This window comes from Scardinius erythrophthalmus (genome assembly GCF_964197995.2).
Source record: "Scardinius erythrophthalmus genome assembly, chromosome: 12".
In the NCBI taxonomy this organism is placed as follows: Eukaryota; Metazoa; Chordata; class Actinopteri; order Cypriniformes; family Leuciscidae; genus Scardinius; species Scardinius erythrophthalmus.
In genome coordinates this window covers 39,302,274-39,329,397 of record NC_138232.1, presented here as the reverse complement: position 1 = coordinate 39,329,397, position 27,124 = coordinate 39,302,274, and the positions used below count along the sequence as shown (strand labels likewise).

General features: G+C 38.8%; 1 protein-coding gene across 5 annotated transcripts in view; it reads left to right on the top strand.

Annotated features, from left to right (window-relative positions):
• Window positions 1–27,124, top strand: part of nbeal1 (neurobeachin-like 1) — a 66,154-nt gene that overhangs the window by 7,152 nt on the left and 31,878 nt on the right. For all 5 annotated transcript variants that reach the window (XM_081381432.1, XM_081381431.1, XM_081381430.1 and 2 more), the window contains exons 3-15: window positions 2,731–2,822; window positions 6,595–6,756; window positions 7,952–8,033; window positions 9,085–9,212; window positions 10,455–10,537; window positions 13,653–13,738; window positions 15,728–16,070; window positions 16,671–16,777; window positions 20,431–20,514; window positions 21,416–21,514; window positions 24,834–25,408; window positions 26,046–26,178; window positions 26,297–26,416. In XM_081381432.1, the coding sequence (XP_081237558.1) occupies window positions 2,731–2,822; window positions 6,595–6,756; window positions 7,952–8,033; window positions 9,085–9,212; window positions 10,455–10,537; window positions 13,653–13,738; window positions 15,728–16,070; window positions 16,671–16,777; window positions 20,431–20,514; window positions 21,416–21,514; window positions 24,834–25,408; window positions 26,046–26,178; window positions 26,297–26,416 (2,094 nt within the window). The remainder of the gene's footprint in view (window positions 1–2,730; window positions 2,823–6,594; window positions 6,757–7,951; window positions 8,034–9,084; window positions 9,213–10,454; window positions 10,538–13,652; window positions 13,739–15,727; window positions 16,071–16,670; window positions 16,778–20,430; window positions 20,515–21,415; window positions 21,515–24,833; window positions 25,409–26,045; window positions 26,179–26,296; window positions 26,417–27,124) is intronic.

Below are 27,124 nucleotides of genomic sequence, written 5' to 3'. Positions count from 1 at the left end.
CAGTATGCATCCTTCATGGAGATACCGACCCCAGAATACAATGTAACCAGATCAGTAACAAGATACGATTTTATATTATAATAAAAGGAATATATATATATATTTTATATTAAGTGTAGGGAAGCTGTTTTGTCTGTGTTAGAGTTTGGCAGGGATGATGTCATTTTGTGGGCCAGCCCATAATTTGAAGAGCATCATCCTGGTTCCCTGGTTGGATTTTTCCATCTGCTCTGTAACCAACAAATTTCTCTGTAACCAAGATAAACTTCACAAATTAACACAACTTTTATGATTTTTTTGAAGCCTAAATATAATCGGCAGAAGTAAAAAGCTAAACGTAGGCTATAAACGAACTACACAGCACTTGCACAATGTCAATGTCACCGTAAGCTTACGAAAACTCTTTCGGTTTTTATTTAAAATGCATGTTGGAAAGTTTGGAAAGAGTGAAAATAATTAGCAAGAGTGCAATTATAAACAAAACGAGGCTGTAAAAATGGACTAGCAATTAGATGAGTTTAACTGTTTGCCTGATGATGTTTCATTTTCCAGACAACCTCTGTAGTCCCATTTAGACACTTGTTAGCATTAGCAATAGCAGACACTTTTTTAAGGCAAGTAAAAGCTTCATGAAAAGTATTACTGAATGTATTTAACGTTGTAGGATAAAACATGAAAAAAAAAAAAAAACATTGAGCTTGTGATAACCACAAACCATATTTCAGACATTTAATACCAAAAAAACTGAACCCGAACTCATTACTTTGGACTTATTCCTGCTGCACTCTGAGTATCTGCTTGTTAGCTTAGCAACCATGCTAACACAACAATGCCTTTAGAAGGCTTCTGCCTGTAGACAGCGAGTCAGGTTTGAGAGGTTTAAACCTTTGCCTAGTTGTTTGCTAGGCTTGTAAATGCATGTTTTTACAAATTGAGGGGTGAGGCAGCAATATTTTCTGTGGAAATATACAACATCTCAAGCTTGAGCATGTAATTTCTTGAAAGAGAGGATAACAGACAGGAGAGAGACTATCCTGCATACTAGAAGTCAAATTATGATGGCATGTCGAATGGACAGGATGTCTAGCCCATGTGATTAGAGTGAGCTCAGTGTTGTGGCTGTAGGTCATATGCCTGGCATTAGTGAGGGTTTGGATTGCCCAGTCTCTTTGCCAGAGTCTATGAATACATAACCATTTCTGAAAGAAGCCTTAGGGATGAGACTGTTAGTACTAAGTAGTCATTTATCAGATGCTGAAATTACAGTTATTAAAGTCATCATGAAATCAATTTGACAATTCTTAGTCTTTTATGGAATATTGCATTGTTTATAATAAGAGATTTATCCATGCACACATCATTATTTATTTTTTTATTCATGTGCCTTAATCAAAATAACTGCAAAAAGCATTATCTCTTTTCTTTTCTTTGATAATGAGGGCGGGACAACCTGTCACTCTCATGAGATCGACCAATAGCAAACCACAGCCATCCAATCAATTCCCCATGGACAAAATCAAGCCCCGCCCTACATTTGTTATTGTAAGAAGCCGTTCACTCGGATATACGTCACAATAGGGAAGAAAATATTATTATTATTCGCAACTTCTGTTTCTTGCCGGCTTTAAACTGTAATCTACACTGATTTTACAAGATGAAACAAATCAAGTAACAATATTATCATGCAGGACTCATTCGGGTGTGCAAGTTACAACAAAATACTTTCCCCCAGGGCGTGCAATACAGCATAAAAGTCTACTTCGAGTTAATGTTTAGTGCTTAAGGAAGAAAAAGCCCTTTAATTGTGAACTTGACATGCATGAGTAGGAGAATGTGACTGAATCGCCACACACCCTTCAGCTGGAGAGGGCATCAGGAGCGAGGCAGTGTCCGTTCTGTGGCGTGAGCTCTAAATAAACAGGGTGTGTGCACCTTTGGCCACATTCAGACATCTGTGTCTTGCCTCTGGATCCCAAATGACTATAATGCACATATTCTTTCTTTTCTCATATTCTCACTTTTTTGTGTTTTGAAGAGTCAAAAACTGACTTTTTTGTGCTGTGTTGTTCATGTGTCTTATTGGTCAGCTATTGCGAGTTGTTTTTTGGCATGGACTTGCATAGCTGTTCTGATGATCTCACCGAGAGGAATTTTTGAGCATGATTTCCTGTTCTGGATGTCTGAGTGTAACACAGCTGAAGCATTGACCTCACAAATGGCCACATTGAGTCGTGATACACTCCAGCCACATCAATTAGAGCGTGACGTGTTTCATAAATTCATTAGATTGCCGTCGGCTGTTGATCGAGATTTAATTCTGAACGGGGTGAACAGGTTTGTATGTGGACATTTCTAAGGAGCGTTGTTCTTGGTCAAACTACTCTTGTTTTCTGGAATGTAGGAATGTGTTCCAGGTAGAAATGTGGTCAGGCCAGTTATCCGTCAGGTATCATGTGTTACACCTGATATAATCCACCCACTAACCTCAAACATTTGGACACACCTTAGATAACTGTTGATAACCAAATGCATTCCTGTAAGTCAACGTCAACGTCAAGGTCAAGGGTTTGATTCCCAGGGAATGCATGGACTTATAAAATGTAGGCTATACCTGAATACAATGCAAATAACTTTGGATAAAAGTTACATCTGCCAAATTAATAAATGTATTGTATTTCAATGAATAATTCTTTAAAAATTTCTCTTTCTGTTGTTTTCTGAAACCTGTAGAAGGACCCGGACTACCTGAAACTCTGGCTGGAGATCTTCATCGGCTCCTATGAGAGATGCATCGATGTGGATTTCGAGAAACCGCCAACCAGGTAGACTTTACTGCAGTCCAGATACGTTCATCCATCAGTCTGAGGCACTTAAACCTATGAAGACAGATCAGGAATGGGGTTACGTATTAGTTCACAGGTCCTAGTCACCAATTGTCAGCTTTGTCTAGACTAAAATAAGGGCTAGAATCTTGCATGTCCAGATTTTTGACTGTTTGCATCAAGTCTGGTCCACCTTATTCAGGCAGTCCACTGACTACTCAGTTTTGAAAATGTGTAGTTTTGCATCCTGAATCACTTGGATTTTCCTGAAACTGTGCAGAAGTAGCCATGCGTGTCTGTGGATAATGACCCATAGTTAAAGGCACACTATGCAGTTTCCATTTTTGCCAAACAGAGTCGCTGTGGAGTACTTGTATTTAACGTTACTGTCGTAAATACCACTCACGCAAAGCCGTCTCTGCACTCTTCCGACCGCGTTTTCTTCGTCGACTCTGCCATGATTCACGTCTGAAATGCGTGCTAGTAATAATAATAATAATAATTCATTACATTTATATAGCGCTTTTCTCGACACTCAAAGCGCTTTACATAGAAGGGGGGAATCTCCTCAACCACCACCAATGTGCAGCATCCACTTGGATGATGCGACGGCAGCCATATTGCGCCAGAACGCCCACCACACACCAGCTTACTGGTGGAGAGGAGACAGTGATGAAGCCAATCAGTATATATGGGGAGGATTAGGAGGCCATGATGGACAGAGGCCACTGGGCAAATTTGGCCAGGATGCCGGGGTTACACCCCTACTCTTTCGAAAGACATCCTGGGATTTTTAATGACCACAGAGAGTCAGGACCTCGGTTTTACGTCTCATCCGAAGGACGGTGCTCTTTTGGCAGTATAGTTTCCCCGTCACTATACTGGGGCATTAGGACCCACACAGACCACAGGGTGAGCACCCCCTGCTGGCCTCACTAACACCTCTTCCAGCAGCAACCTGGTTTTCTCAGGAGGTCTCCCATCCAGGTACTAACCAGGCTCAGCCCTGCTTAGCTTCAGTGGGCAACCAGTCTTGGGCTACAGGGTGATATGGCTGCTGGTGATATGGCAACCAGTCTTGGGCTACAGGGTGATATGGCTGCTGGTGATATGGCTAGTGTCTTCCATAGAGGCTGCTTCATATGCTGTTGATGTATGTGACGTCGTGCCGTAAAGTAAGTCGTGATTCTCGCGAGATTTGTCGGGACGCCACCTCTCAAACCTGCATTGCTGGTTTTGCCAGCGGCGTCTCAGCCCCCTGCCACCACCCCCACCCCCCTGCTTTGCTATCGGGATGATTCGCCCTACTACAAGTTCGTTTACCATCGAAATGATTTTGAAGCTGTTATATTAAGGTACAAATCTTGCATAGTGTGCCTTTAACAGACGCCCTGCCATCATGGTCATGTTCTGATGCAAGTGAGAGGCAATACTGAGAATTCAGCCAGCCCAGTCTTTGTGTGTGTGTGTGTGTGTTAGTGTGTGTGCACATGAATGCATGGAAAAATAAGAGCGGGGAACTAGATAAAGGGTTGGGGGATAAGAGATTTGCAGAAGGACAGAAGGAGAGAGAAGGATTTATGTGGCGGTAGTGCAGATTGTGTGGCATGAGAAAATCACTCTGGCTCTCCCAGCTGTGGTCATGTGATCATGAAGTGCTTATACTGTCAGATGACATTACGTAATGCAGAGCGAGAGGAGAGCCAGGAACCGACAGACTGAGAGAGAGAGACTTTGGATTGTAATGGGTTTATTTGTCTCAGCGCTCTCTCTCCTTCAGCTGTGCTGCTCTCGCACAGATCTGCTTCATTACTGTACAGTTCTCTCTCTCTGCTGGAAGAACACACTCGTATAGTGCAGTACTTGCCTTTACAGTCACGATTGCAGAATTACAAATCCCAGAGGTGCTATAAAGAAGTAGTCCGCTCAAAAATTACTGTTCTGTCATCAATTGCTCATTCAAAACCAATATGCTGGTCTTTATTTTCCATGCATCTACTCTGTAAAAAATTGTTTATCACAGTTTTAAATTAAACAGATTATTAGACCATGTTTTACAAGAAAGTAATATTTCAGTCTTTCTTCAAAATTTCAAGTTTAATTCAATGTGTTACTTGCTGTTTCTTTGCATTTAATTGTAAATTTGTGAAAAGAGTGATTTTTTTTATTTTTTTTATTTTTTGGTAACACTTTATAGTAAGATTTGTTAACATTAGTTAACTGCATTAGTTAAGATGTAATGAAAAATACTTTGTAAATCATTTATTCATCTTAGTGGGTGTTAGTTTTAACATTTACCAATGCTTTATTCAATATTCAACTTAAATTAATATTATTTAATGGACTTGAGCTAACATGAACTAACAATGAACAATTTAATTTTTATTAACTAACATTACAAAGATTAATACATACTGTATCATATATATTGCTCATAGTTCGTTAATGTTAATTAATGCATGAATTAACATTAACAAATAGAACCTTATTGTAATGTGTTACCATTTTTCAGTCAAGCATCACAAAATGACACAAAGGCCCTGTTTACTCCTGGTATTAAGGCGTTTTGGTTGATCGGATCACAAGTAGACGAGGGAGACACATTCCTGTTTACACCTGGTGTTTTATTCCCTCTCTTTTGTCCACTTTCAACCACTTCTGTCCTGATTTCTTCAAAGGGAGGGTCTATGGGCAGGTAAATGTTTGCCGTTTTTTTCAGATCTTTCGATCTAATGGATCACACAATATACTTATGAACGTGACCGGAGACGACGGAAAAACATACAGAGAACATCAGCTTTCGTTTCGAGTGTGTGTTAGAAATCAGGAATGGTGAGAGAACATTGTGCTTGGTACATTTTTCATCTTCAAGCCAAACTTGGGTCCGACAAAGTTTAAACCCCGTCTGGCTAGAGCTCTTCCCATAATGTTAACTGATTAGTTCAGTAGACGGAGAGTAGATGGTCTTTTGTGTCTGTTTGTACACATTCAACCACATGAGCGTTTACACTACGAAAGCACTCTGGTCTAATGTGTTTTCAACTCCCTCTGGAAGTGTCTGAAAGTGTACAAGCTCAAAACATTTTAGATCCTGTTTACAGCTGTATTTAGTGTCGTCCACTTGTGATCCGATCGACCAAAACGCATCTTAAAGGGATATTTCACCGCTGGAAAGATGATGTGTATTAAATTTGGGTCATTTATGTTGTAGAAATGTGAAATTATTTTAGAAGTTGGTGCCTTCTAGACTGAGAAAAGCCAGAAAATGTATTTTTGGCTCATGTGGATGAAAGACAACAACTCCCAGAATGCACTTGCTTTGCTGCCCTACGAGGCCACTCCCAAGCCACGCCTACCGGTTACAGAGGGCAGTATCGGAAGAAATGACACAACTAGGCTACTAGTTGACTCGAAACTGAAAAGATGCCGTTTTATCGTGAGATCCCCCTATGGGCGGGTCGAACACATGCGGAACGAGCTCCTCCTACTGGCTGTAGTCTCTCGCCTCTGGACAAAAAAGCCTCCGATGATGGAAAATTACGATTTTTGCATCATCTGAGGGTTTTTCCAGACACACAATACAGAAATTTCTCGTCTCAGGTGGACATAAGGGAGGGAAGCATGGTCATACTACCAGGTTTCTACTGATACAAAGCTGAATGCTAATCGGTGAAGTATCCCTTTAATACCAGCTGTAAACAGGGCCTTAAGCACCACACTAAAAACATATGGAGCATTTAATAATGGCTGTGCATTTCTACTGGCTCTGCAGGTTGGAGGAGACGCCCCCCGTCATGACGCTGCTCCCTGATAACATCCTGCAGGTGTTGCGTCTGCAGCTGCTCCAGTGTGTGCAGAAAGCGTCCGAGGGACTGGAGCCCGAACAGCAGACCTTAGCCCTCCTGCTCCTCAAGTTCCTCATCGTCATCTGCAGGTCAGACTCTGAGACTCACACCAGTGGCCTGATGGGAGGGAACTGGGTGACGAAGAAAAAAACAGATATGGATCGCTATTTTGGTTAGAAAGGCAAACTAACTAAAGTCATTTTTAACAGTCTCTTATGCAAATACGAAGTGCTTTGAATCTCAGTGAAACAGAAACTGGACCCTCGTGGTCCTGCTGAATGTTTCATGAGTTCTCCGAGCACCTGCTGCTGAAGGTTCATGTGTGGTTTCCACTTTCAGCGACATCTCCAGACTTTTCAGAGTCTGACAGTGCGATTGCTCAAATGGCAGCTGCTGCTCATTTGCACACACACACATTTTTAAGGACATCTCTTAGACTTAAAAAAAGTCATTTATAGTGTTATAAAATATTTCTGTTTCAAATAAATGCTGTTCTTTTGAACTTTCTCTTCATCAATGAAAAATAGTATCACAGTTTCCACAAAAATATCAACATTGATAATCAGAAATTCGTACTAAATTTCTATTTCAAAGAAATGCTGTTCTTTTGAACTTCCAGTTTAGCAAAGACAGAATGTATCACGGTTTCCACAAAAATATGAAGCTGCACAGCTGTTTTTAACATTGATAATAATCAGAAATGTTTCTTGAGCAGCAAATCAGCATATTAGAATGATTTCTGAAGGATCATGTGACACTGAAGACTGGAGTAATGATGCTGAAAATTCAGATTTGATCACAGGAATAAATTATATTTTACAATATATTCAAATAGAAAACAGGTATTTAAAATTGTAATAATATTTCACAATTTAATTTGTTTTTACTGTATTTTTGACCAATAAATGCAGCCTTGGTGGTCAGAAGAGACTTCTTTCAAAAACATTAAGCAATCTTACCGACCCCAAACTTATGAAAGATAGTGTTGCTCCTGGGGCAAATTTCTCTTCTTCAGTAAACATTCAACATGCACGTCCACTCTGTAACACACACACACACACACACACACACACACACACACACACACACACACACACACACACACACAGCAGTCAGTGTGTGATGTATGATCATAGGGGTGGCAGAGGAATCTCTCTGACAGCTAGAACTAATGGTCCTGTCATACGGCGGTCTATCCAATACAGCTTCAAACACACACACACACACACACACACACACGGACAGAGTTTCTCCTCACTGACAGCTGTGTGATCTGTTTGACAGGAACCTGTCAAATGTGGAAGAGATCGGCTCCTGTTCCTACATAAACCACATCATCACCATGACGACGCTTTATATCCAACAGGTCTGACGCTCCCTCTAAACCAAGCTTTCTGTTTAACATTCTTCCATTTCTCTTTTCTTAAGCCCCTTTCACACAGAGATTCCGGAAAATACGCGGATAATCTGTCGTTTGATTTTGGTTCATTCACACTGCCAGTGATTTTCCGGAATCTGTGAGTGCGTTCACACACATCTCGTAAACATCCCATAAAGACGCGTGACGTCAGGATGTGACATGTAATGTAGCCTTTGTGTTCACACACTCTAGAAATTTTACGGCATTTTCCCGGGATCAACGCGCTGTGTGAAAGGGGCTCTACTGTGACCATTATTTGATGGTGGTCAAACTGTTCTATGTGTTTACCTCTTCCTCTCCCGCTTCCTTTTTCTTTTCTTTTTCCTCGCTTTTTTCTTCCTTTTTTCCTTTCCATTTCCTTTTCCTCTTCTCTTTTCCTTCCCTTTCCTGTCATTTCCTCTTCCCTTTCCTCTCCTGTTTTTTCATCCTTTTCCTATCCTTTCTTTTTTCTCCCCTTTCCTCTTCCTCATTTCTTTCCTTATTTCTTCTTTTTTTGCCATTCTGTTTCCTCTTCCCTTTCCTCTACTATTTTTTGCCCTTTTCCTGTCCTCCTCTTTTCATTTTCTCTTACATTTCTCTCCTCTTTTGTTTCCTTTTCATCTTTCTCTTCCTTTCCTTTTTATTTTCCTCTTTTGTTTTCTCTCATTTTCTCTTATTTTCCATCTGCCTTTTCTTCTTCCTCCTTCTCTCTTTATTCCCTTTACCATTTTCTTTTATCTTCCCTTTCCTCATCCTCATTTATTTTCCTCATTTCTTCTTTATTTGTTCTTTGTTTCCTCTTCACTTTCCTCGACTTTTTTTTTGCCCTTTTCCTGTTCTCTTCTTTTAATTTTCTTACTTTTCTCTCGTCTTCCTTTACCTGTTTTCAGCTTTCTCTTCCTTTCCTTTTCATTTAGCTTTTTTCTCTAATTTCCTCTTCGTCTTTCTTCTTTCTTTTCTTCTCTTCTTCCTCTTCCTCAGTAATAAAGTAAATCAACAATTCTGTCTCTGTATTTAGCTGAAGAGTAAGACGAAAGAGAAGGAGCTGGCTGATCAGACACAAGCCGAGGAGTTTGTCCGTCACGCTTTGTCCTTCTGTGAGAGTCTGTATGATCCTTATCACAACTGGAGGCATCGCATTCACGGGTGAGATGTGCAACCAATGCCAATGCCTCAATGGTTAATCCCTTTGTGCGAGCATGCGCTAATCCAGAAGTTTCCTCATACACACTGAATAGGGCATTATTGGGCTGCTAATCTGTAGAATAAACCAGTGTTGTTTGGAGAGCTGGAATGTGTCAAATAGCTGTGTTGAGTCAACGTTAAATGAAAATCCTTCCCTGAATAAGTAAATCATTTACTTTCTTAATATACATTCCTGGTCCTTTTGTGAATGATTTGTCAGTGCATGTTATTTTAAAGAAAAAAAAAGTTTGCATTTGTAATCTTTTATCAAAATGTTTGAACTTTTCACCTCTGAAATAACTTCATTTCACCACATACATTACATTGTCTGCAGTAAAATGCTTTGTAAATGTTGTTGCTTCAGTTACCCAACACTACAATAATGACAGGCCGGTGAAGAATCTGTATGTGAAGGTGTGTTACAAGTCATGGTGTATATGTTGCCAACCAGAAACACTCAGAGGCAGTTCCCTGTTATTCAGTAATATGACCCCGGCAGATACAAACCGTCGAATGAGGCAAACGCATATAAAGTGAAAAACACAGCTGTGTTTGACCAATAAACACATGTAGTCTAGTCTGGTTCTGCAAGTTCTGTGAAGAGCTTTTCTCCTTCCACTCTGTGTGTGCGTGCGTGTGTGTGTGTGTGGTTGTGTGTGTTTTAAAGGTTATTTGAGGGCAGGAGAAATTAACCTGGACTTGTGGCACACTGGCCACTTAAAGTAACAAAATATTGCATCTGTTTTGAATTAATTTATGTTATCTAACATTTTCTATCTGTCGTAAAGTTTTATTATTAATTAGTTAAAGTAGTATATTATGATTAAAACAATCAATATTTATATTTTTTAAATATTAAAATAATCCAACTTAATCTATGAAAGACTTTTTACACTTTTGCATTTATGAACGCTTTTGAAATGTTTTATTTGTTTACCCGCATGTCATGTGACCATTATCTGACCCTTATCTGGTTCATCAGAGAACTGTAAACATGCAAATCAAATGTGTTGTAAAATTATTGAAATATTACCTTAAAATCTCAGGATGGACTGTAAGTAAATGTTTTAGATCAAAGGGGTTCGTTTGGGAATCTTTGCTCCATGGCATGATTCATAATCGTGTGAAATGACATTGACACCAAGTGAAGTGTGAGTAATGGGTCTGTTTATCTGGTTTGTGTTTGTTTGCTCGCTCTTGCAGACAGCAGCTCAGTACTGTGGAAAGAAGCAGACAGAAATATAAAGCTGCACCGCTCACTGTAGAGTTTGTGCCCTTCTTCTACCGTAAGTCTATCTCTTTGGATGAACCCTGTGGGGCTTGTGGTTTGTTTAATGACTGATCAAATCTGCTGTTTTATCATTTGGCCTTCAGCGATGGCACATAACCAGCGCTCTCTAAACAAAGCAGACTCAGTGTCTTATAACCTCACACTGCTTATCTCTATGTCAATGGGTGAAGCCAGAGACATGAAGTGTCAGTGTGTTGGTGACAAAGGGTAACTCTCGCCAAAATTGAACCTAGGCTCTTTTTATTAATCTACCCGAGTCAAAATTTAGCATAATTAGAATGGAAACGGCACTTTTAAGTTTGACCTTATTTTCGTTTTAGGTCAAAATGCCTTTTGAATAGTTTGAAAGGTTTTGAACAACTCACTGTAGCTGTTGTTCTTCCCGGCCGCCGGCATTTTGTCAGTCAAAAATAGTCGATCTGTATCACTGAATCATTTCATTATTATATGAGGATCCTTTTTCAAATACAAGGTAAATATTGATTTTCACTAACGACAAAACAACAAATTATCCGTGAATTTATATGGAACTAAGCTTTAGGAGCTTTCCATCTTTCTTCTCCTCCCGGTTACGTTGCATTCGGAGATCGACTATTTTTGACTGACAAAATGACGGCGGCCGGAAACACTAACTGATAAAGTGAGTCGTACAAAACCTTTCTTTTTAGTAAACTTTGTGTACACAAAAAATCAATGCTGGAGTTCATGTGTAGAGCCCCTGGTGATACTTCGAGCACAGTTTCATGTTGTGTCGAGCCTTCTTAGTGTTTTAAAAATAGAGATTTTGATGCTATCATAGTCGTGCCCCAAGCACTCAAGTCAAGTCAAGTATATTTGTATAGCGCTTTTCACAATACAGATTGTATCAAAGCAGCTTCACAGTATTAAATTAAAATAATACATAAGGTTTGTTTCTAGTGGAATTTATTGATTGATAAAATAAAATTAAATATCCCCAAAATATCCCCAACTGAGCAAGCCAAAGGCAACAGTGGCAAGGAACCGAAAAACTCCATCAAGTGACCTAATGGTGTCCTAAAACTCCATCAGGTGACCCAATGGTGTCCTAAAACTCCATCAAGTGACCTAATGGTGTCCTAAAACTCCATCAGGTGACCCAATGGTGTCCTAAAACTCCATCAAGTGACCTAATGGAGAAAAAAAAAACCTTGGGAGAACCCCGGCTCAGTCGGGGGCCAGTTCTCCTCTGGCGTTTATGAACTAGAGGCCGGATTGTAGTTTGAACTGTAAGATTAAAAAATATTATATGAATGCCTGGCCAAAAAGATGCGTCTTTAATCTAGTTTTAAACTGGGAGAACTCCCATTCAAAAGGCATGTTGACCTAAAACGAAAATACGGTCAAACTTAAAAGTGGCGTTTCCATTCTAATTATGCCTTTACACCAGGGAACTACACTGCGACCAAAATGGTCGCATATGCGACCTTTTGAAATGCCATTGCGACCAAAATTTTTAATGGGTCGCAAATGTATCACTGATTATTTTTGTACCTATGTTTTAGGCAATGTGCTATGATTTACTACGAGCATTTATTAAAACAGAAATGTGTATTTTAAGAATACGTTTTATAACGTGCTCTGAGCATTCAACACATCAAGTTGGCTTCAGCCCCGCGACCGTTACTTAGATTAAAACGTACCATTGTATCTGCGCGACTCGCGAGCTCTCTCTCTCTCACTAATACGGACGCGCGCGCGCACACAGATAGAAGATAATTGTAAAATGAAAATTGACGGGCTATAGTTTAAATTTTGTTCTTGCTTGGGTTTTTTTCTGTCAAAATGTCGGAAAGCATATTGTATTATCCATCCGTGTTTTTAAAATTCGTTAAATGACGGACGTTTTACAACACAGCCCTCGTTATATGTCGGATTCGTCAAACTTAGCCTACTACTTGATATTATTTTTAGAATAAGTGATTCGTTATGCTATTATTGGACTCCATTCTATTCATTGTCAACTGTTTTATATAAATATGTTTGTATGGCTAACATTTATGCAGCTAATGCCTGTCCTGTTTAAAATGTGCAATGTTCAAATGCAAAGACAGCACGTCACAAATAGAAGTCCCTTTCCCTGTGCTATTTAGTGTCATATTTGGTTATTGGAATAATAAATTAAGTAGCCTATCTTTATTGTACACCTGTTTTGTTTTTTTTGTTGTTGGTGTTTTTTTTTTTTTCCTTTGTTTTTTTTACTGTTTTCTAGGGGTTTCTTAATTTTAGACCAGCACACATTATATGCAATGCAATGCAATATAATGCATGTGTGTCCTATGTGTGACATATTTTGCACACAGGTAAAGGTGCCCAACACAAGTCATTTCTAAAGTGTAAAAAAAAAAAAAAAAAAAAAAATGTTTTGGAAAATTTCTCTTTATTTGATTATCAGTCAATTTGTTTTCTATACAGAGATATCGATATCGGCCATAACAGCAATATTAATATCGGTTATTATCGGTATCGGCCACAATTTTCACATCGGTGCATCACTACTTAAGAGTTCAGGAGTCTGCCCATCTGTGCCAACCATAGCATGTTGAAATCCATTTTGCACTTTGTTGTGTACTGTATTTTCTATTGCAGTAAATCTATCCCAACCAATGTTAAAGAAAACAAAAACAAGAAGGCATGTGCTTTAAAAGATGGCAAGTAAAATAAAAAGCACATCTGTATGCAATACAGTTTCATTATTGTTCATTATTATTCAGAGCGGCTTACTATAAACAATTTGTGCGACCAAATCATGTTTTGCGCCAGTAACTGAAAAAGTTAGTAGCGCAAGTGCCACCAGTGGAAAAGGTTAGTGTAGTTCCCTGCTTTACACGAAAGTTTGCCTCGGGTAAATTTACAAAAAGAGCCTAGGTTCAATTTTGGCGAGAGTTACCCTTTTAATGCAGTCAATACTTCACTCTCTGTAGCGCTGAGGAATGTGTGAAAAACATTCTGTACCGAAGAGACCCAGAGTAGTAAAGTGTCACAGGATGCATACAAGAAAATAATTCAGCGTGTTGTTGTTGCCAGTTGTCATTTGCATAAAAAGCAGACACCTCTTCATTCATGCGTGTGTGTCTGTGTGTGTTTTTCAGAATGTTTTCAGGAGAGTGAGCACCTGAAGGACAGTCTGAAATGTTGCCTTTTGCACCTGTTTGGATCCATCGTCGCGGGTGGACAGGTGAGCTCATATCCACATGTGTACACCACTGCAGCAAAAGAGTAGTGTTAAAGTTTTAGATCAAATAATAAAGTGACTTATCAGTTATGGTGGTAAAATGAAATTTCCACCAATCACAATTTGGTATGCAAATAAATTTACAAAAGAAGACCAATTCCAAATTGAAATTCTGTATTTGGCTAATTGCAAGAAAGATGATCGGAATTTAGTACAGTCTTTTACAATTAAAATTGCAATCAAACGTGATTAGGGATAGGAATCGGATACTTCGATACATTAAATTTCCTCTTTTCGGTTCCTTTGTGTGCATTTTTAATATGAATTTAAAGGGGTCATATAATGGTACATGCACTTTTACAAGTTGATTGCACTGAAATGTCTGTTGGCAGTGCCTGTACACAACCATCCTATCATGATTAAAATCCATCCAGTGGTTTTGTTTTAATCTCCTTATATGTTTGACCATCTATGAAATCAAGCCGTTCGATATTGTGACGTCATAAGATCGTACGCCCCTCCCGCGATTGTGATTGACAGCCGTGCTTCAACACAAGACCCGCCCTGAGCAAGCTGTGACAGCCATCGTAGTCCGCCATTGTTGTTATGCTGGAGTAGAATGGCGTCTACGCGATTGTGGTGTTCTGTTCTTAGATGTAATAAGGAACACAGCAGTCATTTGGATGTTCCTAAATCTGAGCCGTTATAGATGCAGTGGCTGAGTTTTGTTTTTGAAGCGATATGCCCAAAGGATTGACGCGGGGATTCCCTCACGGGGATTCCCCACGATCGTCCATGCTTTCATGTTTACGCGAATCATTTCACACCAGACAGCTTTACAAACGAGAAAAAACGGATCGGTACCAACGTGTTACTGCTGAACCTCCAGAAGATGTGAGTGTAATGTTTTATTAACCTTTATATTAGTATTTATATTAATCTTTGCGAAATTTGCAAACCTTGCTGCAGGCTTCACGATGAATGCATCTAAGGTTTACACTCAGGGTACATTACAGCATGTTTTCCATGTACGACGTTCTCAATATAATTCATAATCCCAGGTTTATAATGATCAACGCGTGGTTATTGTGTTACAAACGGTGTACGCACAGAACAGAGGGGCGGAGTGAGCAAAGCTCATTATCATTTAAAGACACATGCACTGAAACGGCGTGCTGAAAACAGAGCTGTTTTTGACCAGGTAAAATTAGTGTTTTCTTACAATACTAATGAGAATTTTTAATTAAAGTATATTACAAACTTTTAATTTAGACCCTAAAGAATCATATTAGCTTGTACAAAAATGGCATTATATGACCCCTTTAAACCATTCAAGCGCAAGAAGACTCGCACGCTGTTTTCTGTGCTGCACACATATCCAAAGTGCACAAACAGAAAAAGTTATTTTAATTTGATTTTAAACCATTCAAGCGCAAGAAAACACGCACGCTGTCTTTTTGCACTTAAACGGACAAATACACACAAAAATATGTCAAAATATCCTTGTAAACACAGTCGGTTATGTCTTAAGTGACAAAGAAAACGCATAACAGTATATTGGTTTCGTGCAGCAACAAAAGACAAGGAGAAAATTCACTCGCTGTTCTTGACTGAATAACTTCTGTAACTATATTTTTAATGTTTTATTTATGAAGTGCAGTGTTATTTTCCATTTGATTACAGTTTCTGAATACCTGAAAATCTGAAGAAACGGTTTATTTCATTCGTATCTTTGTTCAGTTGTATTTATTTGTGCGATTGCTAATTTGTTTATTTGTTCTTTTTTCATTATTTTAAAGCTTGTTGATTTTTGTTATGGTATTCAGCTACAATTAAATATTTTGCAATAAAATCTAGAATAAATGTGAATATCTACGTAAAAAAAAAAAGCAATCTACCTTATTGGAATCGATAAGAATCAACATCGTTATAATTCAAACCCTAAACGGGATGTTTTCTATATCTCTTTTAATGTGTCTTTTGTCTCAACAGCGTAACGCTCTGCTGGCCATCTCGCCGGCCACTATGGAGGTTCTGCTGGGAGTGCTGGGAACAGGCGAGTGTCTGAGCGGAGGTGGAGATGGGGAGGACTGGGACAGCGAGGCTCCTGACAGGAAGGCTCTGTTGACTCTGGGCTGTTTGAGGGAGGTGGTGCACCGGCTCCTGGCCAGCAGCTCCGATCAGAGACAGGTGGAGATCAGCTCCGTGCTCGAGAGCTACTTTAAACTGCTCAACTCAGACCCCGCCGCCACAGCGCAGGTCAAAGGTCATCCGCCGCCGCCCCGCTCTCGGCACTGGGAGAGCCGCTTTGTCGGGTTACAGGTGAACATGCTTGGTGAGTAGATCGGTCTCTCGTGTTGTGTTCCTTAAAGAGCACCTGTTACACTCTACATATCCAACTTTCTCAAGTCTGCAATGTTAATGAAAGGTTACAAATCACGAAGTCCCTCCAGCGGGAGTTATTCTCTATATCAGTGTCACTGTTTCTGAACTCCTTGAAACGCCTCGATTGAAGTCTTGAATTTTCTTCTGGGAACGAGCATGTCACAATAATTTCTTATTTAAATAATTGATGCACAAGGCATATGCTAAAAAAAGGGGCGGGGCTTGGTTGAGTTAGTCAGTAGTGTGTTGAAACTCGCGGTTATTGTAAGGGGCGGGACATTTCCAAAACATGCTCTAAGTGGTTGACCAATCACAACACACTGGTCCAGCCAACCAATCAGAGCACGCTGCGCTTTTCTTCATAGAGACAGGAACTAAACAGAGAGTTACTGACAGACTGGGAAGAGAGGTGCTGCAACAATGTCAGTTGTGTGAAAAATAATGTAAACCTATTCTAGTAGACCCAATTTAAAAAGAAAAAGACTTCCTATTTTAATTGTCTGCACTTGACCGCAGTGCTGTTCTGAATCCTGTTCTCCATTTCACTCAGAAACCATTCAGGATATGTTTGAGTGCTCCGACCGACCAGTTTTGCAGGCCATCTTTCTCAACAGCAACTGTTTCGAGCATCTGACCCGACTCCTGCAGAACAGTAAGGTGAGTTCCCTTTTACAACACTACACTACATTACACTGCACAAATAGAGCTCATCAATAACTTAGTCAGGCCCCTTTATTTTGGAAGCATTCACTTTAGTAAAGTGTTATGAGTCTTGAAATCTTCTAAGCCACTCTGAGATGAATCAGTATTTGAAAATCAGAAAAAAAGGCCTGTGGGGAAAGACTTTGTACTTGGTGTCTTTTATGAGGGAATGAATTAACTACTATTCCCATAATAAGCCATTGTGAATACTTTATTATACAGGTTTTTGTGTATCTTAATATATTTTCTTATCAGAAAACACCTCTGCTGTCTCTTATGCTCTAATGCTACGACTAGCATCTCATGGTAACTATCACATTGGTAAGGAAGCTGCTGGCTAACATTACCTATAATACTATTCAAAAGTTTGGGCTCAGTCAGAAAGGTTTGTTTTAAAGAAATTAATACTGCATTAAATTGATCAAAACGACAGTAAAGACGTTTATAATATTACGATTTCAAGTAAATGCTGTTCTTTTGAACTTTCTATTTATCAAAGAATCTTGAAAAAAAAAAAAATGATTGCAATTTCCGCAAAAGTATTAAGCAGCTCAACAATATTTTCAGCATGGTTGATAATAATAAGAAATGTTTCTTGAGCAGCAAATCAGCTTATTATAATGATTTATGAGGGATCATGTGACACTGAAGACTGGGGTAATGATGCTGAAAATTCAGCTTTGCATCACAGGAATAAATTACACCTTAAATTAATTCAAATAGAAAGCGGTTATTTGAAATTGTAATAATATTTCACAATATTCCTGTTTTTACTGTTTTTTTAATTTATTAAATAAGTGTCTTGGTGAGCAGAAAAGACTACTTTCAAAAACATTAAAAACTTTGACGCCAAACTTTTGAACAGCCTCTATTAGCCTGCATAACAAGATACTATATAATTATAATAACTTATTATCCTTGTAAAAATATAATTATCTAACCCTAAAGAGTGAAACTACCCTAAGGGTGCAAAGTAATTCCCTAAGGGTACTTATTTAACATACTAATATAATATGCATCCTTTAGGGTTACAGTAAATACATACAAGCTGAAAGATACAATTTTTGCACTTTTTTTTCAACAGTGTAAGAATTCAGCAATTAAATGTGATTCTTTAAACGTTAACAACCTTAAAGATCTTGATTTAAAGATGGTGAATTTGAATGGGATTTTTCCAGAACCCAATTGTTGAGCTCTATTGACACTAAATGACTTTTACAGGATGTTAATAATGAATATCTGACCTTCATTACAGTGTTTGACAGGAACATCCGTCTGTTTGAGTGTGTTTTAGATCCTGTCAGAATCGATTGTCATTTAAATGATTGTTCAGTTGCAGGATTTTCTGTGTGTGTTTATGCACATGAGAGAATTCGTCTCGCCAATCATTTTCTTGTGTAAATGTTTACAATCCTGTGTTTGTTTTTCTTTGCCTTAAAGAACCGTATGCTTTGTGCAAAATTGTTTCAACTGTCTCTTTAGGATATTGCCATTACTGTGCTTATATAGTTACCACTTTACAGCATGTACACGTATCTAAACTGCAGCACTGCCTTCTATCCATGCATGTTTCTGTCCTTTAGCGACGGAACACTTAGGCACTTAGGGTCATGGCCTTTGACCTCCTACCGTTTAACCTTAACCCTTTGCCCTTTCCTCTCATCTGACCGGCTGTGCTTGCTGCGGTCGGCTCTGCCCTGCAGCTGGTTAACGCTAGGTGCACAGCTGCAGACAAGGACCAGAAAGATTTAACCAACAGGTTACTGACAGGAGAGAGTGAGATTCAGGTACCGCCCATGTGCTTCCTGTCACTCCCGCTCACCTACGCCCCCCGCCGCCCGCATGACCACTCCAGGACAAGACCACCCCCCCCCCCCCCTCTCTCTCTCTCTCTCTCTCTCTCTCTCTCTCTCTCTCTCTCTCTCGCTATGAGTCAGAAAAGTCACATATAAACTTGCAGGGGTGGGTGATATACTGGTTGAAACTAGCAGATTATTATTATTTTTCTTTTAATTCTTGGAACTTGCATCTTAATATAAAATAATATATAATACAAATAATATAGATATAAAATAATTTTAAATAATTACTATAATTACTATTATATAATATAAATACTGATAAATATTTGAAACATTTAATTCAAACGGTATATATAAAAAGCAGATATAATGTAAATAACATACTTGTAGAATAGATAAATATACTGTATAAATAAAAACATATTTAAATACTTCTTTGTAAAATATAAACAATAATAAATATATATTATAAACAATCCAGTTTAATAATGGAAAATAACATCTTATTTGTAATGTGCATTTAAATAATAATGAATTAGATAATAAAGCTGAATTTAAATAGCTGAAATTAAAACTAGCTTTTAGAAGTTGTACTAAAATATCTTTTAGAAGCTGTACTAAAATACAAACATTTTATGGAATATATATTCTGTTTCTGTTAATATATGTTAATTTGGCTAATATGCTGGTCTGTCACTAGTTTTAAGTTTAAATGAACTTTCTCAGTGGTTTTTGGATCAGTTTTCTATCAAATGTTTATATTGTGATATATCAACCAAAATGTTTAAGAATCTCGTAATAAATTTTGTATTGAAAAAGTATATGTTTTTGCTTATATTACCCACCCATATTGCATGCATTTTTCGTACTGTGGCCTGACAACACAGAGTGTCACATCTAAATCTATTGCCACCATACAGTAAGTGATCAGCCCTTTTTCACAAGCCATTCAGCACTTCCCTGTTTCGGTATCAAAACAATCATATAGAAGTCCATTTCTGCATTTAAAGTGCTGTGAATGTGGAAGCTTGTAATGGAGTGGTCTTTAGTTTATTTACTCAGTCATGCTTTCAGTAATCATCATTCAATCTCATTCTGTTTATTTTGCTTTGCTTGTTTCCCTCCCGTTCCGTTCCCCCTTCGACCTTTCCTCTGGTGGTATGGTTATGGTAACAGGGTTGAATGCTGTGACCTCAGCAGTCTTGTGTTGCTGGTGGAGATTATCGGCCTATAGCTGTGTGTGCTTATCGCTGTATAGAAGGACCTCCGTGATTTCATGTCTTATTCTGTTTATTGCTGTTCAGTTCGTGTTACTCTCCAGCCGGTCTTTGTCTTATTCTTATCTGTTGTGAACTAGCCAATTGCAACGAACATCACATGATTTTTGCAATCAGCCAATCAGGAGTCTCATGATAAGGCGTGGCTGGACAGAGTTCTTTTGTGTTGTGGAGGGGTTTTGATGTCTATGTATGTATATATAGGATGTGTGTGTGTTTGGTGATGGGGAGTTTTTAGTTTCAGATCTGAGCAGTGATGATGATCTGACGTCATCTTAAACTCAGAACTCAAACAATTTCACTCAGATAATCAACATAAATGATCATTTATGCCTGATTCTATTCCTGCCTATTCATGTAAGCATGGTTCTGGTGATGAACAAAGCTCCTCATCGTGGCTTTTCATTCATTATTTGCATGGCAAAGTGAACCGACAGGGCAGGAATAGAACAGGACACACGGCACACTGTAAGTCTTCAGCCATTGGCTGTACAGTATTTCATGATTGACTGCGTTTTCCTCCAATCAGGTGTTCCAAGGGAGGCTCGACTCTCTTGCCGTGGCAACGATTAAAACCCTCTCGACAGTGATGCACAAGTCTCCTGCTGCAAAGGTTTGTAATAATAGAATTCCAACAAATTTACATATTTCTTTATACACTACCATTCAAAAGTTTTGAGTCAGTATGTGTTTTTATGACTTCTTTCAAGCACAGAAGTCTCAACAAGGCTGCATTTATTTGGTAAAAAATACAGTAAAACAGTAATATTGTGAAATATTATTGCAATTTCAAATAACTGTTTTCTATGTGAATAAAATGTTAAAATGTAATTTATTCTTGTGATGGAAAGCTGAATTTTCAGAATCATTACTCTTCAGTGTCACATGATCCTTCAGAAATCATTCAAATATGATGATTTGCTGCTCCAGAAACATTTCCGATTATCATCAATGTTAAATTGAGATTTTATTTGTAACATAATTTTTTTTTGTTATAAATCTGTTATTTAAAACATGTAACATTATAGCACTTTCTCTTCTGTCACTTTTGATCTGTTTAATGCATCCTTGCAGAATAAAATTATTCATTTCTTTAAAGAAAAAAAGAAAACTGACCCCAAACTTTTTTGAGTGGTAGTGTAGTTATGCATATAATTAGCAGTAGAATAAATGGGACCTTTAGGACAGGATTTCCATGATCGTGAAACTATGTGGGATTTAAAAAAAAATATTCTAGGCCTGGAAATATCATTAACATTTATGTTGTGAATATAATCTTTTTTTCTGTTATAGATCTGTTATAGATCCAAGATTAATAACCATTAGGAATCTTTATTTGATTCATATTTGAATCCATTAGGATTCTTTTGGACTGGTTCCAGATTATTATTATTATTATTATTCTTTATTCTTTCAGGATATGTTGATTATCTTGAACTAGTGAATTTGAACCATTCAGCAACTAATTTAAACTTATAAAATAATAACTAAAAGCCAACTTTGTTTCCTTGTAGGAAGTGTTTAAGGAGCGGATTGGCTACACTCACCTGTATGAAGTGTTGGTGTCACTGGGTCAGCCGTCCAGACACTTGCTGAAGGAACTCATGAATATGGTGAGATGAACACTTCCGGTTTTCTTGTGAGTCAGTCACATGTTTTCTGCCTCTTTCTTTCTCATCAAGTCAAGTCCCCTTTACACAAATAAAGTAAGGTCCATCAGTAGTATTCAGGTATACAAATAAAAATAATTGTTCCCTGTATAAATATAACATAGATTCATCTTTGTTAAAGATGTGTTTTGTTCTGTAAGACCTAATGAACTGATCCAATGATCCAACTGTTTAAGTTCACTAGGTGAAGGTGCCCTAGAATGTGAAATTGAATTTATCTTGGCATAGTTAAATAACAAGAGTTCAGTACATGGACATGACATACAGTGAGTCTCAAACACCATAGTTTTCTCTTTCTTATTTAAATTCATAGACTGTAAAAAAATATGGACGTAGTGTCCGTGACGTCACCCGTAGGTTTCTGAAGAGCATTTTTGAAGCCTAAAGTGGGCGGAGCCGGCCGTCGCCATCTTGGCCTTGCGTCACTCCCGGATAACAGAAAATGGACAAACAGGCGGGGGGGCGTGAGTGGAGCTGAGGAGCCTGGCTATCTGAAATCACTTAGCTCGACGTGATCGAGTTAGCTGATGATGTAAAGCCAATTAAACGTTCCTATTTTTGCCCTTCGAAATATTATAATAGTTAAAAGACATGGCTACAAGTGAGACTGTGTATTACTTCGAGAGTGTTTGTGTGTGACAGTGATTTATGTCCATACATGTCCGTCACTCTTTCATGGTCCGTCAGCGCGGCATCGCTCAAGTTCGTAGAGAGCTTATTCAGTCCATTTTAAATTCTGATGTTGGCCGTCTCTCAAATGGGTTATGGTTTAACCGTTAAACCATAGATATATTGCCTTTGAAGTGCAAGTAAATGCGCTAGAAAATCCGCGCTCATTCACGGACGGAGAAAGCGCCGACGCCCGCATGATTTCATCTGACGGTAACCTAAATAAGCATATTATAATCCATCTGTTCCATGGGAGCAGAACGAACGAGCATTTATTGACGTTTTAAATTTGAAAACCCCAAAAAGCAACGAAATTGTCAGACATCCATTAGTGCATGTTCACAGAGGAAAACAACTGAAATACAGCGCTGGTTGTTCTCTCGAACGATAACGACGGAATCCAAAGACGTGAGCTTTGTAACGTTACCCAAGTATTAAAATTGTATGAAATGATAATCCCGAAAAAAAGCACAAACACTGCAGAGATGGCAAGTTCAGCAGCTAACATTGCTGAGGTGAAGTGACGGCTAGTAACAGCAGACAAACGGCTAGCACTGACAGCGGCAATCCATCTGTCACTCAAGTGGCTTGGCCACACCCTTAAATTTAAATATTAATCAACTAAACGGACGAGTTATAAAATAATTCACCCCCCTCACAGTTGTTATGAAGGGCAAAATTAGCTGTATAGACCAAATCCACATACAGACACCAGGCTTTAAACACGTTTTTTTCTGCTGTAAAGTTGGTCATTTTAACATGGGGGAGATACAGATTTGACTCACTTCTGACAACAGCCTCAAGCGGCCAGTCAACGAATTACAGTTTAACTCACTTCCGTGTTGGTTTCAAGGGAGAGACGGGGAGGTTGCCGCTTGTTTAAATCTCGTTTTTGAAAAACACCCCTGAAAAACAAGCGAATCTCCACATAACACCAACTGTGACGCAACAGTTGGGATCATTAATATGTACGCCTCTAAATATTTGCATAAGCCAGCCCATGCTCAGTGCCAGGCGAAACTGCACAGCCGAATCATCGGAAGTTCTGCAGCCAGGTGAAGAAACAAGCGAGGATCATAGAGAAAATGGCAGATCTATCTATAATCTATCTATAATCGGATACCGCTACAGTTTAATTCGAAGTTGTTAGTTGCTCTGCCCATTTCACCACGGACTGTTTTTCTAACCTGGAACAATATCAAGCAGCCAGGCTTCTCTCGGCGTCTCAAACGGACGAAGGGTGCAATTTCAACTAACGTTATATTCCCGCAAGCGGTAAGTAGTGATTTTATTAACGATAATTTACACTGTGTTATCTAGATCCAGCGCGATATTGTTTTTTCCTCGAGAGACATCGTGGCTTGCAGACGAGCGAACGAAGCATGGCAGTTGTTCAGTGTTTGGATGTAACTACAAATGAACACAAAAATATTTGTTTAGCTCCTTCATCCGAGCCTCTGGAGAACCAGTGGGTTATGTGAATTTCTGATGTGTAATTGTTCAAGTCCAGACAGATAATCTTTCTCTCAAAGTCGTTCAACACTGTTTATGCATCAGTAAATCGCGTTGCAGTGATAAGATCTTCATTCACGCGATCAACAGGCTGTCATCTGCTCAATGCTGGAATAGATCTAAATACTTAAAAAACTTATCATGATTCGTTAATCCCGATAGCTGTAATAGTAAAAACGTATAATCGTTGTAATAGTAAATGTTTTCCAGATAGCTCTACATGTAATGCCAGATATTTCATATGCAAGCATGTCAGCCAATCACAGCAGTGGGCGTTTACACTGAAGTCTCACAGCAGACACGCCCCTTCAAACAGAGTGTCCAGATCAGGGTATGAAATCAGGCTAGGAAATATGCCTTTTATTTCTAAATTATAACAAATTTTGATCTAATAAACATACTAACATTATAAGGGCACCCCAGGAAACATTATAAAATAATAAAATAATCCATTCTACGGCACCTTTAAGACAAAACTGACTGTGTTTATGAGAATACTTGTCGAGACGGGTATTATTTTAAAATCATTTTGTGAGTATGTGTATGTTCAAGGACAAGGAGATGCGAAATAATAGCTCAGATAACAGTGCGTGATTGAGTTCTCTTTTGCCTCTTCTTGCACTTGAACGGCTTGAATGTGTAAATAGGCAAGGCAAGGCACGTTTTTTTATACAGCAGATTTGATACACTATGGCAGTTCAAAGTGCTTTACACAGAAAGGAATTAAAATAATCACAAAATAAAAGCAAGGAAAATTAAAACAGCTATAAAATGAATTAAAAGAGATATATGAGCCAAAAAAAAAAAAAAAAACGTGCAAATGATAAACTTTCAGTCTGTGATGGTTAAACTTAGCAATTAATCCGCGAATCGCATGCGTGCCGAACCGTGGGGCCTGGTCCATACGGATCACGGAGCAAACCATTGCACCCCTACTGTTTACATTTGGTATTAGCATATGACTCGAGTGATCTGACTATTTATCACGTTGATGCCTTTAAATTTACCTTGAGTGGGCAGCCTACTACTTTTGGAACGGAGTCATCTCACGTCCTTTCTTTTCGTCCTTGTATTCCCACAGGCTGTTGAAGGTGAACATTCATCCGTGGGCCTCCTGGGCATCAGTAACGTGGACCCTCTCCTGCTCCTGATCCAGTGGCTTCCCGAGATGGACTCTGCCGAGCTGCAGATCTTCACTGCGGACTGGCTCCGGCGGATCTGCGGTCTGAACCGGCGGACGAGAGCCACCTGCGTCAACTCTTCCATGACTCTCAGATTGCTGTCGGCTCTGGAGAGGCACGAGAGGCTACACCGGGCCTGTGCCGAGAGTCTGGTGGGGCTGTTGGGTTCTTTAGGCAGTCAATCGCTGAGTTCCTCCGAGCTCCAGAATCTACTGCGACTCCTGCGACAGGACGAACCGGGCCGCGCTCACCCGTATGTGGGTCCGGTTCTGCGCTCGCTCCTGGGGATGGTGCGTAAACAGGGCATGGAGAGCGCCATGCAGTATTTTGATCTGTCACCGCCCATGGCTGGCATCTCCGTGCCGACTATCCTCCGATGGCCAGGCTACGCCTTCAGCTTCTTTGCTTGGCTGTCAATGGACCAAGATCAGCTGGACCCGTCCAGTAAAGGAGAGAAGAGGAAACAGTTGTACAGGTTAGAATGGAAATAAAAGAGATTACTGGTGTGATGGTGATTTTGGTGGGAAAGGAAACAAGATAAATTAGTGGGCAAAATAATGTTCATACAGTACCATTCAAATGTTAAAGTTAGGTTAGTTTTTGAAAGAAGTCTCTTATGCTCACCAAGGCTGTATTTATTTAATTAAAAATACTGTGATATTATTGCCGTTTAAAATAACTTTGAATTCTTCATATTCAAGATTCTTTGATCAGTAGAAAGTTCAAAAGAACAGCATTTATTTGAAATAGAAATCTTTTGTAACATTATAAATGTCTTTAGTGTCATTTTGATAAATTTAATGTATCCTTGCTGAAAAAAAAAATGTACTGACCCCAAACTTTTGAACTGTAGTGTATTTGCACCAAGAGTCAGTATATTTTATTTAAAAAAAAAAAAATTAACGTAAACATATTAAATATAATGTAAAATTATTGCAAATATTAAACAATCCAGTAATTGAAATTGTAATTGCTCATCTGTTTCAATTTAGAAACTTTTTTTTTTATTTGCACATCCTGTGTTTGCACCTCCTAAAATGTAATATTTAAATAATTTTCACTATGTGGACTGATTTGTAAAAGCTTGTTCTTATCTTTTTCTATGTGCATAGTTTTTTCACCCCGGGCGGCACCGGGTTCGAGGCCTTTATCAGTTCAGCTGGAGTGCTTGTGGTTGCCGTGTGCACTAAGAAAGAATATGTCACCGTCATGCTGCCTGACTACTGCTTCTGTGATTCGCTCTGGGTGAGTCACATGACCAAAGAAATATTTGTGTTTTTTGTTACAGCATGGACAACCCAGTTCTTTGTCCAAGAACAAAGTGAAATTGAGTTGTAATGAGATGTTTGTATCTGACCTGCAGCACAGCATTGGTGTAGTCCACGTGCCGGGGAAGAGGCCGTTTGGCCAGAGTCTGGTTTACATCTTTGTGGATGGACAGCAGAAACTATCAGCACCTTTAAAATACCCAACCATGACTGAGGTGAGAGAAACAACCAATTCTGTACCGTTTCTTATTGAAAAACCACTTAAAAACCACCCTAGCAGCATTTCAGAAAGTGAAGCGGAACAGGGGAGCTATTATACCCTTTTTCAGAGTTTTGATTTTGTTTTTGGCCTCTACTAAAATAGATTTTCATGCTTTATTTTTCAAATAATAAACGCTCTTGGGTGCGTTTCCCGAAACTATCGTTAGCCAACTATGGTCGCAAGTTCCGTCATTATCAGCATAGTTCAATGAGTCTTTGTTTCCCAAAACCATAGTTCCAAAGTTGTGTGGTTGGGATGACAGCTCTTCACCTGTGAAGCAGAGTTTCTGGTTTTTATGACATGTGGGCTTAATAAATCCTCATCTTGAGCAAAATAAGCAAGCTGACATTCAGTACAATCTGTATATGTTACTTGGAATACATGCAAATGTCATTTAAGTCTTTTAGTTTGTTAAGAGATTTAAAGCGTCGTTTTTGAAGAGTGTGCATGTGTGTACAAGCTCTAGTATGTAAGAATGAGTCTATGATTGAATCTGGAAATAAACCAAAATATCTTGAGAAAAATAAGAAATATTCCTCGGATGCCATGTCCGTAAGTCGGGAGTCATTAAAATAAGTTATTACTCCACCAGTTTCAAGGAGTTCAGAAACAGTGACACTGATATAGAGAACTCCCGCTGGAGGGACTTTGTAACTTTGCA